The 12,500-nt window shown below is 33.5% G+C and overlaps 5 protein-coding genes across 7 annotated transcripts in view; 2 read left to right on the top strand and 3 right to left on the bottom strand.

Annotated features, from left to right (window-relative positions):
• LOC128952223 (dual specificity protein phosphatase 21-like) overlaps positions 1-963 on the bottom strand; it is a 1,259-nt gene extending 296 nt beyond the window's left edge. The window contains exons 1-3 of the mRNA XM_054297577.1: positions 474-963; positions 249-387; positions 1-125 (exon numbers count right to left, since the gene is read on the bottom strand). The exon at positions 1-125 is cut by the window's left edge and continues 296 nt beyond it. Coding sequence (XP_054153552.1) covers positions 1-125; positions 249-387; positions 474-857 — 648 coding nt within the window. The 5' untranslated portion in view covers positions 858-963. The remainder of the gene's footprint in view (positions 126-248; positions 388-473) is intronic.
• Positions 964-1,935: 972 nt separating this feature from the next.
• Positions 1,936-3,399, bottom strand: LOC128952511 (putative cyclin-dependent serine/threonine-protein kinase DDB_G0272797/DDB_G0274007). Its single transcript, XM_054297919.1, has one exon. It carries the CDS (start codon positions 3,397-3,399, stop codon positions 1,936-1,938), a length of 1,464 nt encoding a protein of 487 aa, XP_054153894.1.
• Positions 3,400-4,091: 692 nt separating this feature from the next.
• Positions 4,092-5,378, bottom strand: LOC128952514 (chaperone protein DnaJ-like). Its single transcript, XM_054297922.1, has one exon. It carries the CDS (start codon positions 5,376-5,378, stop codon positions 4,092-4,094), a length of 1,287 nt encoding a protein of 428 aa, XP_054153897.1.
• Positions 5,379-7,125: 1,747 nt separating this feature from the next.
• On the top strand, positions 7,126-8,927 carry LOC128952222 (dual specificity protein phosphatase 21-like). 3 transcript variants are annotated; one of them, XM_054297575.1, is made up of 4 exons: positions 7,126-7,192; positions 7,765-8,173; positions 8,248-8,386; positions 8,510-8,927. In XM_054297575.1, exons 2-4 carry the CDS (start codon positions 7,775-7,777, stop codon positions 8,839-8,841), a joined length of 870 nt encoding a protein of 289 aa, XP_054153550.1. In that variant the 5' UTR covers positions 7,126-7,192; positions 7,765-7,774; the 3' UTR covers positions 8,842-8,927. The 3 variants fall into 3 exon arrangements, with proteins under 3 accessions (XP_054153550.1, XP_054153551.1, XP_054153548.1); XM_054297576.1 differs by having other exon boundaries at positions 7,127-7,192; positions 7,769-8,173; XM_054297573.1 differs by having other exon boundaries at positions 7,131-7,192; positions 7,747-8,173.
• Positions 8,928-10,649: 1,722 nt separating this feature from the next.
• LOC128952224 (dual specificity protein phosphatase 10-like) overlaps positions 10,650-12,500 on the top strand; it is a 15,815-nt gene continuing 13,964 nt past the window's right edge. Inside the window, exon 1 of the mRNA XM_054297578.1 lies at positions 10,650-10,673. The gene's annotated coding sequence lies outside the window, so the exon portion shown is untranslated. The remainder of the gene's footprint in view (positions 10,674-12,500) is intronic.

The raw sequence follows: 12,500 nt of genomic DNA on the forward strand, positions 1-12,500 counted from the left end.
GACTTTAATTTCGTATTTGATTAGCTGTTCCCAGAAACCCATATTAGGTCGGGCACATTCACGACGTTTGTATACAGAATTAAAGGCATTCTTCAGCGGTATTTTCTCGTATTTTACCAGATAGGCTGTCCCAGAGTACACACACACACACATAAAAAATAGTAATTAATTAGCTCAGGTATGTATATGTATATATGGGAATAGAGAGGTGAGGTGTGATGAGGGGTGAGGGTAGCAAACAAACAAACCTATAGCCAATGTTGTTGAACGACTGGCACCGGCCAGACAGTGGATCAGAGTTTTGCCATTTAATTGTGTATTTTCTTCAATTTTGTCGCTGACGTCATCAAAATAGATGGATATGTCATCGGTTGGCGCGTCGTCCACCTAATTGATTGAATGGATAATCAATGAAATCAATGGAGGGGTATTGATATCGGGAAATAAATATTACGGCAAATACAGAAACTTACGGGAACTCTGATACACATAATGCCTTCGGGTTCAATACACGGCCACTCGTAGGTAGCGTTGACTATGAGTGTGAAGCCTTCCTTTTTGAGGTTCTCTCTGGACAGCGACCCGATACCCGACAGATAGACAAATTTGGTCAGTTTCGTACAGACGTTAAACGGCGGTCCAAATATTAGCCGAAAATCTTCGCCAACATTCGGATCGTTGGGTATACTATCCACTTCCGACTGTTTCATTGGCAGCCGGCGGACAATCTTTTGAATTGTTTTGCCGCTAGCGGTGACCGTCAACTGTTGGGCAGCAAATAGCCGACTGTTTGGCCGCAGCGGATGAAGCTTCGATGTTGTTGTTGGCGGTGATGATGATGAACAGCAACAACCCATACCCTACTATCTATACTAAAGGTTATGACTATCTGTTTGTCTATTAATAAAGTGGTCAACAATTATCCTCTTTATTACTATGATATCTATTGTATCATTTATATTGTATAATAATATTAATAATGACTAAAAACAGTTATAAATTTATAGGAAATTATTTATTTATTTTTAAATATTGATTTATTTGTTTGATTGCATATCTTATTATTATTTAGCACGACTTTAATTATTATTATTATTATTATATAAATGTATGTATAATAATAATAATAATTATTATTATTATAAGTCATACTATAGTTATATAAATCATAGTATATGTTGTACTTAACTATATTAGACTTTCCGATCAGATTTTATCATTTATTTTTTAATTACAATAATTTAATAATAATAATAATTATTATTATCATAATTATTAAAACATTTTTTTTTATATATATGTGAAACATTATGTTTTGTATTATCTATTAATAAATATACTAAAGTATTAATTATATTTAGTATATAACCAGTATAATATGATTTTTTTTTATATTAGTGACATATAAAAATGATTTTTTCAATTATATAATAATATTATAATACATTTTTTTTATTTGTATTTATTTTATGGGCATCTATGACATTGAAATCCTAGACACTGAAAAACAAACACAATTTCATCCTAAAAATATAACTTCAAATATTTAAACAAATATTTAAACAAACAATATATACATATATTCATTGAACTTGTAATACAAATAAAATAATTAAAAATTGAATTAATTATCCATTACTTGGTGTTGTAAACTACAGTATATGCTGTAAATATAATATAATTGTTAAACATTTATAAAATATTTATTTTAGTGAAAATAAAACTTTTTATTATTAACAACAAACAAATTATTTAAAAAAATCAAATTAATTAAATAAATAACAAATAATTAATTCAATTAATACAATCAAATAATAATTATTATAACATACAGTACAGTAGATAATAGATACAAACAAACAAAAATCATAATTATGTTAACAAATATATATATATTTGGATAAAAAATTAATATATATTTTACGGCCAAACATTTCACGGCTGCGGAGGCCGTATATGTATGACCACACAGCTTAGGTCACCGACTAAGGAGCCACTATCGGCATCACTAGTTTGATGGCCAGCACCTGGACAGGTGATTGTTGTACCCGACTGGCATCCCGTCGGAATGGTAACGGTAATCACGGCGTCGACCAATTTCGGCTGATTATTATTTGAACTGATCGGGGGGTATTGTCGGGTATTATAGAGCCAGCGCTGATAGTTTACCTGTTTTCGGGCACCGGTATCCACTTCCTCGAAGGTTACGTACACATACTTGAATAGCTGTTGGCGTCGGCCATCAAATTGTTGGCTATCAAAATAATTATGACTTTCCGCTGATGAGGAGGAGGAGGAAGACAACGATTTTTTGATAATAAATATAAGATCGCCCGGAGCAGCAGCAGCCGTAACTGATTGATGCCCCAATCCGGCCAATGTTACTAGGCTACCGGCTACTGTGCGCGGTTGGACAGTAAGAGTGGCCACCGTATCGACCATCATAACATTTTTGCGGCTAACTGTACGCTTGTATGTCACCTGTTTGACAGTACCGGCAATCAGTTCATCAGCGGACACATAGATCCTAACGTAGATGTTGTTCAGAGTCGATGTCTTTGTTGTTGGTGTTATTGTCGGCCGCTGTTGTTTCGGTGACCCCTCTTCTTGTTGTTTCGGTGACCGCTGTTTTTGTTTCGGTGACCAATATTGTGGTTTCGGTGACATTTGCTGGTGTTTCGGTGACCGTTGCTGTTGTTTCGGTGACCAATATTCTGGTTTCGGTGACCGCCGCTGTTGTTTCGGTGACCAATATTGTGGTTTCGGTGTCCGCTGTTGTTTCGGTGACCGCCGATGTTGTTTTGGTGACCAATATTGTGGTTTCGGTGACCCCTCTTCTTGTTGTTTCGGTGACCAATATTGTGGTTTCGGTGACCGCCGCTTTTGTTTCGGTGACCAATATTGTGGTTTCGGTGACCGCTGTTGTTTCGGTGACCCCTCTTCTTGTTGTTTCGGTGACCAATATTGTGGTTTCGGTGACCGCCGCTTTTGTTTCGGTGACCAATATTGTGGTTTCGGTGACCGCCGCTGTTGTTTCGGTGACCAATATTGTGGTTTCGGTGACCGTTGCTGTTGTTTCGGTGACCAATATTGTGGTTTCGGTGACCGGTGTTGTTGTTGTCGTTTTTTCGGTGACCGCCGCTGTTGTTGTTTCGGTGTTGGCGGCTTAGCTTGACTACTACTACCGGTGCCTCGGGTGCGGGAACGGGTTAGGTTAGAGACAGCTCTCTGGAAGAGCTTCTCATTAACTTTCAGGATCTGTTTGAACTGTTCTTCGGCGCCTTCGGTCTGATTCTTGTCCGGATGATAGCGAAGGGCCAGTTGTTTGTAAGCTTTACGTATCGCTTGCGGATCATTAGTCGGGGAAATGCCTAATATCTGATAGTAATCGATAGTCATTTATTTTGAGAGAGAGAGAGAGAGAGAGAGAGAGAGAGAGAGAGAGAGAGAGAGAGAGAGAGAGAGTGATTTCAAACAAACTGTTAAATGTAATTATAATTAAACAAAAAAAAATTTTTTTAGTGACCAGTAATAAAATAGTCAAATCAGTGATAACTTAATTCAATATTCAATAAATTAATTGATATTATTATTTTTTTTAAAATAAAATCTTATTAATTGATTATTAAATAAAACGGTTATAATCTGATGTTTGAAAGATTTTTTTTTGTGTATTGAATAATAATACTGTATTAGTATTATCTCATTATTATTAGTATTATTGTTAGCAAACATTATAAAAAACTAACTAAAAATTATTAAGTTATTATTAATTGTTTTACAAACAACAAAAAATTAATTAATTATTAAATAATAATTAAAAAAAATAATAATATAAATCAATTATTAGTACAATCAATACAATATACTGTATATATATACAAAAATATTATGCAATAGTATTTATATACATTATAAACCTAAAAATAGTAGATAACATACATAGATATAAAAATCATATCAATTATATAGAGTATTAAGATATATAATATATTATATACATATATAATAAATATTTTATTTTATTTTTTGGCCAAACATTTGATCATCAATTTGTTTGTTTGTTTGTTTGTTTGTTAACTTAACTTAACTTAACTTTTCATTTGAAATCTAACAATAAGATCACCAATCAATTGGTTCGGTTGGCCATTCGGGTCGGGCAAACCTAAACCCGGTTTCTGGATAACCAGTGACCAGTTCTGGTAAAACTCGATTAACTGTTGTCTGGTCATTACTATCGTCAACGGTTGGCCGGTTAGAGTGGGCACCTGTATACCAGATTCGCTTAGGGCATCGGCAAACTTGACCGGCAGTGTACAACCGAGATTGTTGTTGGCCGATTGTTGGCGGGTAAACATCGGGTGCGGCAACTGTATGATTACGCAGACTAGATTCGCGTATTTACTGTTGATACCAATTTGATGGCCACAACCGGGATAAGTGATTCGTGTACCGGCCAGACAGCCGGGTTTGACGGTAACGGTAACTTCGGAGTCGACCAATTCTAGTGTCCGCGTTGTCGGCGGCGGTGGCGATGATAAGGTCTGGCATTGGTATAGCCAGCGCTGATAGTGAACCTGTTTGACAGTTCCGGTATATACTTCCTCCAGTGTTACGTAAACATATTTGAACAGTTGTTGGCCATCAAATTGTTGGCCATTATTTCGGCTGTAATTATCCTCATTAGTATTATTATTATTATTACAATTATCAGTTGATGTCCGCTGACTTTCCGCGGACTTTTCGCTTCCGGACGACTCCCGATATGTCGACTCCCTTTTGTTATTGCTGTCCGATGATGACGGCTGTGTCGGCGGCGGCGGCGGCTTTTCCGACAAACATTTTACAACACATATAAGATCGCCGCCGACCGTACCAATTGTCGACTGATGACCATGGCCACTAAGTGTCAGTCGGGTACCGCTCAGTGTATGCGGTTGGACACTGACAGTGGCCACTGCGTCGACATGTTTGTAACTAACTGGCGGTACATAAACGGTACGCTTGTATGCAATGGATTTGACTGTACCAGTGGACAGTTCATCAGTGGTCAACCAAACTGTCACATAGATGTTGTTCAAAGCCGATGTTGTTGTTGGTGTTGTTGTCGGCCGCTGTTGTTTCGCTGCCGACGGTTTAGCTTTACTACTACTACTAATACGGCCGTAGCCGCGTCGGGTCAGGTCGTAGTCAGCTCTCTGGGTTGGATCTCTGAGCACCTGATAGGCCTGAAGAATCTGTTTGAACTGTTCCAGCGAGCCGTGGCTATGATTTTTGTCCGGATGATAGCGTAGGGCCAGCCGTTTGTAGGCCTTACTGATCTCATTCGGGCCACTAGTTTGCGAAACGCCTAATATCTGATAGTAATCGATACTCATATGAAATATTTTTTTTAATTTTTTTTTGTTGAATTATATTTGAATTATTGACAATAATTATTGATTTTTTGTCTCTCTCTCTAAATCTCTATATATTTTTTTTTAAATTATAAATTGATGGCTAAAACGGGGTTTTATTATCTATTTATATATATATATATATATTTATTTTTTAAATCTAATGTTTAAATGTTTTATGGATTTTCATATGTATACTAATCATCAATATTATTATTGTTACTACACGTTATATATACAGTAATAAAAATAAAATTTATTTATTTTCAACTATTAATTAACTATAAATACTAAGTTATTATTATTTTTTTAGTAAGTAATTAATAACTAATTTTCTAAAAATATTTATCAAACTTTATTATTATTATTATTATTGATAAATGAATTTTTATTATATTAATAATACACAAAAATTTAAATATTATTTAAACAGTAGTAGTATTTTATCATAAATTTTTGTTGTTGTGATAATAAATTAAACAGTAATATAATATGTAATGAAATAAAATAATTAGATTAATTTTTTGTTGTTATAATTAATTAATTTAAAACAACAAACAAACAAATATGACATATAAAAAGTTAATTTTAACAAAAATAATAATAAAATAAATTTAATTTAAATTAAGAAAATTATTGTCGGGAACGGGATCTTAGTTCGTATGGACTGCTTCTGCTTCTGGTGCCTGGAGTTGTCTGCACCGGTAGTTCAATCAACGACGACGACTGGCCATCGCTACAATTGATGACAATTGTCAACGGAGTTAGCCGACGACCGGTACCGTCCGTACACTTATCAAACGTTACAACTCGGGAATCATTACCGCCGCTACCGATGCCGACGCCGCTGTTGTTGTTGTAATCATTATTATTAGTAGTATTATCATCGACAACAACAACACCATCAGTATTACCGCCATCGACACTATCGACACCATCAACGATAATAATGCCGGCGGTTGTGGTATATCTGTACCGACTATTTATATATCGATATCTGTAGCACTTGACCAACAAGTAGACAACAATCACAACTATGGCACCAACGATGGCTAATGTCAGCCGATTATCATTATTGAAGGATTTATTTTGCCATAACATTGTCCTATACGACGATGTCCTGGTCCACCACCATCTGGACGATGATGATGGCGGCGACGAAGGCGGCGACGGCGGTGACGGCTTCGGTGGATCGATTGGCCGACATTTGCGGCAACAGTGCCGATCGATAATACGTTTGGGCAGATAGTAGACCTCGTAGGCGTCCAATACGGCCAGACAGTCGACACACTGGACATGTTGACTACATTTTAGCAGCTGTTGCTGACCATCACTGATGATGGCGGTGGCGGCGGAGGCAATGGACTGATTTGTAGTCCACTTAAGTGCCGATAACGCGGACTTCGATGATGACAAGCATTTGGGCCGCAGATAACAACAACTCGCCAACAGTATGGCCACACCAACAACAATGGCTATCAGTATGGCCGCCGCGACAACAGTCGATGTGCTTCTCTTAGTGGTGGCCATTGAGATCGTCGCCGCAGCCGCCGACGCCATAGTCAGTGTTGTCGAGTTTCTGTCCATTGGACGTCGTTGTATACGTCGGTCGACAAACTGATGGCGACAGTGACCGCATAAGTCGTCGCTCGTATCGATAACCAGATGTCTGAGACAACTGTAGTGCAGCCGAGAGTTACCCACACATTGGCAACAGTTTGCCAACAATGGTTCGGGTGTTTCCAGACAACAGTATCGGCAATAGGGCGACCCGATACTGGTCACCGGCTTAAATGGTACGGTATTAGTAGTCATAATATAACAATAATTATTACAAAACTTTATTAAAGGTTTGGATGGTATGTATGGATATGGAGTTATGACCACAAAAAATAAATAGCAGTTAATTACAAATTTTAAAAAATATTATTATTATTACTACTAGAAGTAGTAGTAGTAATAGCTCGCGATTATAATAACTGCAACAATACTTTTGTTTGTTTTTTTTGACCACAATAACCGCGTAATGTTTTAATTACAACAATTTCAATTCAATTATTATTATTCAAACCATTTATTTGTTTATTAGTTTATTATTATAATAATAACCGATTTTTTTGACACAATAAAAACTAGCGCTAAATAATTTTGCAAACAATCAAAACAAATAGATTTAATTTCAAATACAAAAATTAATTTTATTTTTTTAGTTTATAACTGATTTTTTTGTTTGTTTGTTCATTAATATCATAGATAGATATCATACTATATTATAATAAAAAGGGATAAAATTGTTGACCAGTTTTTTGAATAGACAAACAGCTAATAAACCTAATTAACAAACAAACAGATAATCATAACCTTATAGATAGTAGAGTATGGGTTGTTGTTGTTCATCATCATCGACGGCAACGACAGCAACAGCCGGGACAACATCGAAGCTACAGCCGCTGCGGCCAAACAGTCGACTATTTGCTGCCCAACGATTGAAGGTCACCGCTAGCGGCAAAACAATTCAAATGATTGTCCGCCGGCTGCCAATGAAACAGTCGGAAGTGGATAGTATACCCAACGATCCGAATGTTGGCGAAGATTTTCGGCTAATATTTGGACCGCCGTTTAATATGTGTACGAAACTGACCAAATTTGTCTATCTGTCGGGTATCGGGTCGCTGTCCAGAGAGAATCTCAAAAAGGAAGGCTTTACACTCATAGTCAACGCTACCTACGAGTGGCCGTGTATTGAACCCGAAGGCATTATGTGTATCAGAGTTCCCGTAAGTTTTGTATTTACCGTAATATTACCCGATTTCTATAACCCCATTGATTATCCATTCAATCAATCTATTAGGTGGACGACGCGCCAACCGATGACATATCCATCTATTTTGATGAAGTTAGCGACAAAATTGAAGAAAATACACAATTGAATGGCAAAACTCTGATCCACTGTCTGGCCGGTGCCAGTCGTTCAACAACATTGGCTATAGGTTTGTTTGTTTGCTACCCTTACTCTCATCCCACCTCACCTCTCTCTTCCCATATATACATATACATACCTGTGCTAATTAATTACTATTTTTATGTGTGTGTGTGTATGTACTCTGGGACAGCCTATCTGGTAAAGTACGAGAAAATACCGCTGAGGAATGCCTTTAATTCTGTATACAAACGTCGTGAATGTGCCCGACCTAATATGGGTTTCTGGGAACAGCTAATCAAATACGAAATTAAAGTCAAAGGACAGTCGTCTGTACGGATGATAACCAAAAAAATCGACGGCTTTTCCGTAACGGTTCCCGATTTCTATGAAAAAGACTATCAAATGTATTATCTGAAAGAAGTCGACAGACAAGTCAAAGAACAAAAGGATAAACAAGAAAATCCGTTAAAGAAAACTAAATCACAGAAACAATTCAATCCGAAAACCAATAACTATGAATAGTTTTATGAATAAGGGATTAGTTAATCCATTATTATTAATCCTAATCCACACACTAATCCTCCTAACTATCTCTCAATTGTAAACAACCGATTAATTAATTAATTAATTAAAAATATTTAACTATATTTTTGTTTGTATATATACTGTATATTAGTATTATTTTTTAGATATAATTTTTTTTCCTGCATATATTTGTTTTATAAAAGTTTATTTTTTTTAATAACAAAGTATTCAATTTTAATTAACATTTATAATAATAATATCAATAATAATTAATTTTTATTAAATTATTAATAATTTTTGTTGTTGTTATTGTTGTTGATATACATTATTAATATTATTTTATTTTACAAATATTTTTATTGTGTATATTATACTGTAATTGTTTTTTTATATAGTTGTACAGTATATGTATTTTTTTAATGTTATGATATTTTATTTTATTTATTGAAAAAACAAAACAAAAAATACTGTAATTGACAAATAAAACAAACAAAAAGTTAAGTTTAAGAGAAATTATTTGCCAATTAATTACTAAATTTTTTTTTATCAATATTTATGATGAATTATGACATTTTTAAAGTTTAATAACTTTTAAAAAAAACATTTTACTTTTATTACACTTTATATAATTAGTATTAATTTTTTTCTCAACTTGTATTGTGATATTTGTTTGTATAAAAAAAGTTTATATTATTGAATAAATATAAATATCACTATCACTACATAGGAATTTTATCTTAACTATTATACTATTAACTATATATATACTGTATATATATATACATATATATATATATATATATATATATATATATATATATATATATATATATATATATATATGTTAAATAATACTAATACAATAAAAATTTTTATTATATAAATATACCCAGAAAAATAAAATTGCTAATGTTTATTTTTTCAATGCCAATTTAAATGCTATAAACATACATATATATATATATATATATATAGAGAGAGAGAGAGAGAGAGAGAGTTACTATTAAATTACTATTACTAGTATTTAGGAGAGTAATGTATTATTGAATTGAATATATTTATTTATATTAGTGATAGAAACATATATATATATTTCGGTTACATAATGTCTATCTGACTGACTGACTGACTGTCTGTCTGTCCCCTTAATATTTGTTAACCAAATGAGTCACACATTTTTAGGTGAGAGAGAGTAGGGGAGAGAGAGAGAGAGAGAGAGAGAGAGAGAGATAGAGAGAGTCTGTGAATAGATATTTTTAGAGACAATGAATAAGCGAATCATCTGATGATTAAAAATATATATATATATCAGTATATATTGTAATGCAATGCATTTATACAGTATTTTATGTATAAATAAATTTATATTCAATATATTCAGTATAGAGATAGATATATATATATATATATATATATTATGAAATATATTTGATGGGAAAATAAGTTACTGCAACTAAAATAAAATAAAATATTAAAAAAAAGTTGGTAATCAATATATACATATATATATATCCATCAATGATAAATACATACATACATAATCATATTGTGTGTGTGTGTGTATATATATAAGTGTGTAAGTAGTCCCTGTACATCCCTGAGTGAGTGAGTGAGTGAGTAAGTGAGTGACTGTTTGACTAGTATTACTCATACAAACATATCTATACCGATATGTTTGTACAGTACTGTACAGTACTCCTATGACATACCATCCATATGGACGGACACACACAGTCATCGTGAGAGAGAGGGACAGTGAAAGTAGGGCTCAACCCGATAGGAGTAGTGCGCGGGAATGGGAGACAATTATTATTATTATACAACGAGAGGTATGACACTCCTATTATTTTGGGGACAATTGGGGGGCCTTTTTCTCGAGCATAATATGTCACACAATTGAAGAGTCCTTTTTAAATAATTTTATTTATTTTTTTTATATATATTGTGAATGACTGTGTCATACATACATATTAACGGTGAGTACGAGTGAGTGTGTGAGTGAGTGAGTGTGTAAGTGCTGTATGTTTTTGGGGGATCTATTGCCTGGGATTAATGAATCATCAATTGGCGATAAATCTCTTTCTCTATTATATATTACTGTATAGTATATGTGTGTTACTATAAAAGTTATGCCAAACCAATCATAAAATGTATAAAAACTTTTTTTTATTGTCAGTATTATTGTCACCACTGATTGACAGATTTTTTTTGCATCTCTCTCTCTCTCTCTCTCTTTCTCTCTCACAAATCAATCGTATTGTTTGTATGAATTGAGACGAGAGAATCAGTTAGAGAGAGAGAGAGAGAGAGAGAGAGAGAGAGAGAGAGAGAGAGAGAGAGAGAGAGAGAGAGAGAGAGAGAGAGAGAGAGAGGACAGTGAGGCAAGCAATGGGTGAGGAAGTTGTAAGGGAAAGGGAAAGTCCTCCGTGAGTGAGTGTCACACACATACATGAGTATAGAGTTACAGTTGTATTAAATGTTTAGGTTTAAAAGCATACCAAACACACACACATATACATACATAACGAACCGGGAGATGAGTCATGTATTTTTGGAGAGAAATGTCTCACCAAAATTGACTGGATTTGTACAGTATTTTTCATTTCAAAGGGTAAGGAATGTTTGTTTGGGTTTTAGTTTAAATGATTTTTTTTATTCAAACAGAAAAAAACAATTTTCAATAGACTTATTCACTACTATAGTATGTATGTATGGGGTGTATGGATGCACTGCCGGAAAAGGTGATCACATCCTATTGTCGGGGGTATGGTATGTACGCGGGTGTGTGTGTATGTATGTGTGTGTGTGTATGTATATGTGTGTGTATGTATATGTTTGTGTATATATATGTTTGTGTATACAATATATATATATATGTATGTGTATGTGTGTATGTGTGTGTGTGTGTGTGTGTGTGTGTGTGTGTGTGTGTGTGTGTATGTGTATGTGTGTGTGTATGTATGTGTGTGTGTGTATGTATGTATGTATGTGTGTGTGTGTGTGTGTGTGTATGTATGTGTATATATATGTGTGTATGTATGTATATATGTGTGTATGTATGTATGTATGTATGTATGTATGTATGTATGTGTGTATGTATGTATGTACTGTATGTGTGTGTGTGTAATGACTCTCTCTCTCTCTCTCTCTCTCTCTCTCTCTCTCTCTCTCTCTCTCTCTCTCTCTCTCTCTCTCTCTCTCTTTATTTTTCTCATCAATTCAATTGGTAGGTATTATTTTTCTGCTGTGGTATTGAATTACATTAAACATTAAACAGTGATTTAATATAACACAATACAATAGAAAAGCCAATTCAATAGAAATTTTTGTCATCAATATGTTTTGAATAAATTTTTTTTTGTTGATTATTTAACTATTTATATATATATATATATATATACTCTTTATGTTTGGTATATTTAAATTAATAATAAATATATTTAAAATAAGATAAGAATATATGATTTTTTTAGTACAAAAATAAATGACAAATAAACACCAATTTTCTAGTAATTATTAATACATTAATAACAACAATATTATTGCAACATTTTTTTACATTGAAATTTATTATTTTTATACATATATATATATAAAATGTATTTATATTTTTTATTTTATTTTCGTTTTGAATACAAAAATTAAATTATCAGAAA

The sequence above is a fragment of the Oppia nitens genome, unplaced genomic scaffold (assembly GCF_028296485.1).
Source record: "Oppia nitens isolate AA-2021 unplaced genomic scaffold, nextdenovo-longstitch-racon4-pilon3 scaffold1_pilon_pilon_pilon, whole genome shotgun sequence".
In the NCBI taxonomy this organism is placed as follows: domain Eukaryota; kingdom Metazoa; phylum Arthropoda; class Arachnida; order Sarcoptiformes; family Oppiidae; genus Oppia; species Oppia nitens.

Excerpts from the sequence above, each read along its gene's own strand:
- LOC128952222 (XM_054297575.1), top strand. The coding sequence starts at position 7,775 with ATGGGTTGTTGTTGTTCATCATCATCGACGGCAACGACAGCAACAGCC. Across the intron at positions 8,174-8,247 it reads TTATGTGTATCAGAGTTCCC|GTGGACGACGCGCCAACCGA; the intron begins GTAAGTTTTGTA and ends TCAATCTATTAG. Across the intron at positions 8,387-8,509 it reads TTCAACAACATTGGCTATAG|CCTATCTGGTAAAGTACGAG; the intron begins GTTTGTTTGTTT and ends ACTCTGGGACAG.
- LOC128952511 (XM_054297919.1), bottom strand. The coding sequence starts at position 3,399 with ATGACTATCGATTACTATCAGATATTAGGCATTTCCCCGACTAATGAT.
- LOC128952514 (XM_054297922.1), bottom strand. The coding sequence starts at position 5,378 with ATGAGTATCGATTACTATCAGATATTAGGCGTTTCGCAAACTAGTGGC.